General features: G+C 35.9%; 1 protein-coding gene across 1 annotated transcript; it reads right to left on the minus strand.

The window, feature by feature from the left end:
* Positions 1–2,060: 2,060 nt before the first annotated feature.
* On the minus strand, positions 2,061–4,658 carry LOC137839467 (uncharacterized). The gene is made up of 5 exons (XM_068648582.1): positions 4,524–4,658; positions 4,239–4,437; positions 3,248–4,121; positions 2,201–3,176; positions 2,061–2,120 (listed from the first exon to the last, which is right to left on the minus strand). Exons 1-5 carry the CDS (start codon positions 4,656–4,658, stop codon positions 2,061–2,063), a joined length of 2,244 nt encoding a protein of 747 aa, XP_068504683.1.
* Positions 4,659–5,598: the final 940 nt, after the last annotated feature.

Consider the following 5,598-nt stretch of genomic DNA (forward strand, 5'->3'; position numbering starts at 1 on the left):
ATTTATTGTAATAAATATAAATACACGGTATGTGATATTGTAATTTATATATAAATATGTTTGTTTATTGCAATTAATATAATTTGTTTTAGTATTGAGATTGAAAAAAAGAAAATTTATGGTTACTTGAAAATAGCATTGAAAGTGGTAATTTATTGGTGGAGGTGGTCGACCAAGTGGATAAATATTGAACACTAATATATTTATGTAAAAGAATGATAATTTTTAATTTTTATACTTTTTTTTAATTGATAAATGTTATTTCTATATGAAACTTAAGACGGGAGAGAGAGGAGAGAGAAGTTTATCATTATTTAAATATGTGGACTAAATTTAATTCTTTAAATATAGAAAACAATAATACATTAGTAAAGAGCCTATAATAAATTAGATAAAATGTTAATTACGTGGTTGAGAATTTAAGTAGAATCTACTTAAAAATGATTACTACACAAACCATTTTACTCAACCACAGCTATAAAATGATTGTTTAAAATTAAAGTATATGGAAAGAGAAGACCTATTTTTAATCGAAAAAATTATGTGTATGTGTATTTTTTTAAAGGACTAATAATAAATTGTATAAATAAAATATATATTAATGCAGATTACACTAAAAAAAATTATTAAATAATAATTAAATTTAAATAAAAAAAATAATCACTATATTAATCACTATATTTTATATTAAATAAAATATAAGCTATGAGGTGGGGGACAGGGGGTTGATTTCAACCTTTGTTGAAAGGTGGCATGCTGAGACAAACTCTTTCCACCTTCCCATAGGTGAGATGACCATCACACTTGATGATGTGTCATCTCTTTTACACTTCCCCATTTTGGGTTAATTCCCTACGTATGTGCCCTTAGAGTACAACGGAGCTGCAACTATTTTAACTGAGTTATTAGGGGTGGAGGAGGCTCGTGGGAAGGCTGAGATGAGGCAGTGTCGAGGCGTCCACGTACGATTGAGTTGGCTTCGAGATATATATGCGGAATGTTGCGCTCAAGAGGCTTGGGAGTGTGCTGCTAGAGCTTACTTGTTGCATGTGGTTGGATGCACTATTTTTGCAGATAAAAGTGCCACATCTGTATCTGTTTCGTACTTGTTGTTATTCAACAATCTTCGTATGTGCGGTGGATACGCATGGGGAGCAGCAGCACTTACACATCTATATGAGTAGTTGAAGGATGCCTCCTACTTTAACACAAAGCAGTTGGGCAGTTATGTGACACTTGTTCAGGTATGAAACCATACAAATAATTAGCAATCACATGTTACATTCCATAATTTTTTGTATTAAATATTTTATAATTAATATGATGGAATTACGCAGGCATGGATTTATGAGCACTTCTTGGGCATGGGAAGAAGGGATATTAATCCCTCATATGATGAGGTACATCCGCGGGCAGCACGATACATTGTTGCCCATCAGATTTGTGTGGTTGGCGATGTGCGGGTGCAGTTGGATGGGCTCACACACGATGACGTCATCTGGACTCCATATGAGGACCACAGATTGAGCAGGCCATTTGAGACCATTTATTTATTCTCGAGTCACCTACGATTGGGCAGCTTATCACAGAGACATATGCCCGAGCGTGTGTTGCGCCAATTTGGCTACGAGCAGAGCATTCCACCATCACCGATGCCGACTGAGAGTCCTGGTGCACATGTCATTGATCAAAGGTGGTTGCAATTTGATCACTACTTGGTGACAGGTTTGACAGTTGCTTCTAGTCCATCTGCATGTGTTCCTGAGTACATGTCTTGGTTCAGGACGGTGTCACACCCATACATTCGCAGAGGTGAGCTTGGAGATCGACCCAGTGTAATATGATGACCATAACCTTGCCTCTGGGTAACAATGTGTATACCATAAAATGTCACCGGTAGGTATGGGACAATCATCAACCATTTTTACCTGCACAAAGTGTGAATCATATACATGACCAATACATAGTAATCGGTGTAGACCAACATCGGTAGGGGGTGCAGTACGTAATGGGAAAATAGTAATATTTTGTTTCAAAGACAAACAAACTAAGATAATATTTTATCTGCTTGCTATTAAGTATCCCATATCTGGTATTGTCATCCATTTGTCAACACTAGCCTGCAAAATACAACAATGAAATTAGATAGCATACAAGTTCAATTAATCAATGCACATGACTCTTATGAATATACACTTACCACTGACAACTCATCCACTAGTAGGGATCTCTTGATATGTTCTACCCGTTGATGACCACCTAATAATGTTGCGTATTCTTCACGCCACTGAGATATTTCTTTGAATAAATCCATTATGATAAGTGGCCATGACTCTTCACCCATCCCCAACAAGGAGGCAATAGTACGAAACCCACAATGTCCATCCACTTTAACATCTATTACATCCAAAATATAAGGGTGACATTTCAGATGAAATTGATTAAGCATGGGAATTGCATTGGTGTTGGCCGTCACCTTAACCTTTCCCTTTGGAGTCTTCAAAGATGATGAGCTATCATTTACAATATGGATGCGATCTACATGCTCAAAATATGAAGGAATGCGTTTTGTAGACCTCTGAAATTTGTTTGTTTGACTCTTTTGGGATCCTTTTGTCTTGACTACATTAAGTGGTGCACATAATGTTGTCATGTCTGGGTAGGCAATTTCACGCAACTTGTTTTTAATTGTAACTTTGCCACACATGTCAACCTGTTTGAACCGGGATAGAATGACATCCCATTCTTGTTGAATTGACAACTCAGATGATGGATCACATTCAGATAAATCTGAAAAGCTTAGTCTCGTCCACATAACATGAACTTCATTAAGAGGAATGACACTCATAGCATATCTGGCTAATTGACAAGCACATGGTAATCCATGAGTCCGTCTAAGTACACATCCACAACATTCACTATCGAACCCCACATCATTGACCCGATCAAACTCTTCAGCAATGAGAATCAAAGCATGTTTAAATACAAAGCCAACCAACATCTTGTACAACTGTACATTGAATGTGTGTCCTATCACATGTAGACTCATTTCAAAGGATGCCTTGATTTCGTTATGTTGAAGTATAATAACATGCTTGATAGCATCCCAACATGAGCACAAGTCTCCCATGCTATTTTGTAATATTCGTTTCAAAGACCAATGAGCTAATTCAACCCTGTATAAGTATAAAACATAAAACAATTAGACGTTATACATGTTCTAAACAAAGTAAAGGCATTGATATACCTGTTTGATGTTGTATTTCCCAAATCCATTAATGAATCTGTCCAACACTTTACAAATTTTTCTTTGTGCGAAATAATCCATGTGTTCTTCACATATTCAACAAGTAATGACCACGGTGAACAAATAGTTTCAAAACTTTTAACAAACTCATCAAATTGAGCAATATCTGTACAATCAATGATAGTCCTCCATGAATCCATCACAACTTCCCAAGCCTCGGCAGAATCAACCAACATTTTACACTTTGCTTTAACATTCTTATTGATATGAAACCGACAAAGAAGGTTTCTTGCTTTAGGAAACACCATATTGATGGCATTTATCAAAGCAAGATCTCTATCACAAACAATGACTTCAGGCCCCACATGCGATGTCAAAAGTGACCCTCTAAATTTTTGTAGTGCCCATATGAAGTTCTTTTCCTTCTCGCTAGATAAGAATGCAAAACCAGCAGAAAAGGACAAACCTGTACAAGTCACACCAACAATCTCAAGCAAAGGCAGTTGATACTTGTTTGTTTTGTAAGTCGTATCCATCAAGAATACAATGTTAAATGCATTCAAAAGTTTCACAGCATCAGGATGAGTCCAAAAAATATCACTAACAATATTGGAAGACTCATGACACGTACTCCAGTGAAGATAGTTGTCACGGTCTAACAACATCATTAATTGTTGTAATTCAATTCGTGGTCCTCTAACTGATCTCTTGTATGAGTATCTTGCATTGTATACTTGCTTTATTGTTGTCATATTATCCTTATTATTCTCCTTCAAAGTACGTAGTATGCTACTCGGTTTAACCATGCTTTTAGTCATATCAACAAGCATGGAATGTTCATTCGCTTTTAATCTACCCGCATATGGATGACCAACTAATGTATCATACAAATCATGATTATGAGTACCACATATTACCTTAAGTACCCAACCTTGACCCTTTCCAATAGGTTTACCTCGCAATTTAAAGGGACATTGACATTTTCAAGTACCAGTTACAATAACCTCCAAACCATCCTTATACTTTCTGTAACTACCCCCCCCCCCCCCCCTTTCACAACCTAACAAGACATATGTTTTTCTCCCTTGCTTCCCATTTGCTATGTCAGACCTAATAATAACAATAACAAAACCAAGTCTATAAGCAACCCTACGGACCCATTCAAGTAAGTCTTCTCGCGAAGGAAAAACCTACACAAAGTTATTCCAACAATATTACAAAAACACTTCTTCAAATTATAAAGCAATAAACATAAATAAAATGAAATTTTATTCACCTCATCTGTTGTAAAATGAGTACCATAATCCTCTTCAACTAATTCATGTTGATGCACAGAATTCATTAATTCTTCCATATATATCATTTCTACGTCATCCGATCTTTTTGTAATCAATCCAACCTCCATGTCCATACTTACACCTTCATTCATAAAACATAAATTTCTATTTTATTCTAATTTTCATAAATTCACACAGTATGCAAAATAAAAACAATATTCAATTACCCTTCCGGATAGTGTAATCCATAAGTAAATAGTACCTTCCAGATTAGATAATCCGTAATGCATTTCACAACTTCAAAGTGACTTCTGGATTGTTTAATCCATAAGTCAAATTAAAACAGCAAATTGCATTCTGGATTACATAATCCATAAGTCATATTTAAAGTTCTAAAATGACTTCCAGATTACGTAATTTGTAGTTCATTTTGTACCGGATTACACAATCCAGAAAAGTGAGTATGTTTGTTCCGGATCCGGTTTACCCCCGGTTTAACTAATCCGGAACACTTTAATGTTGTCTTACGGATTGTAAAAACATTCCAGTGATCTAGCGGATTAACCCAATCCGAAGAAATAAGTGTTTAAAGCACGAAGACTTACCTACGAACGGAGAATACGAACCGTGAAGACCACCCACCACAACAACAACACCACCACCACGGTTACCACCACAAGCACCACTATCACCACCGGCAAGCACCAAGCACCAAACACCAAGGACCAAACACCTTCGTTTTCACTATGCGTAGAAAGGTAAAATAAATTTTCTATTTTTATCTTTTTTTTTTACTGAAGGACAAATTTAGAATTTTAAAAGTATATGGAGGTGGCTGAAGAAGGGATGGAGATGCAGGAAGAAGCACTCCTCATTTTTTCTTACTATTAACCCGCACGACCCACTGCCAACCCTAAGGAAGTAAAAAATGTGGAAACACAATACTAACAAAGGTTTAGTGTGAAAACAATTTCTCAGATATATCCTTAATGGAAAACATAAACATTTTTTCCAAGTTGGTTTAAGATGTCTTGTTATTTTCAGTTTTTATCAAGTATCCCTAATACACGGGTT

Source organism: Phaseolus vulgaris, chromosome 3 (assembly GCF_000499845.2).
Source record: "Phaseolus vulgaris cultivar G19833 chromosome 3, P. vulgaris v2.0, whole genome shotgun sequence".
Taxonomy (NCBI): Eukaryota; Viridiplantae; Streptophyta; class Magnoliopsida; order Fabales; family Fabaceae; genus Phaseolus; species Phaseolus vulgaris.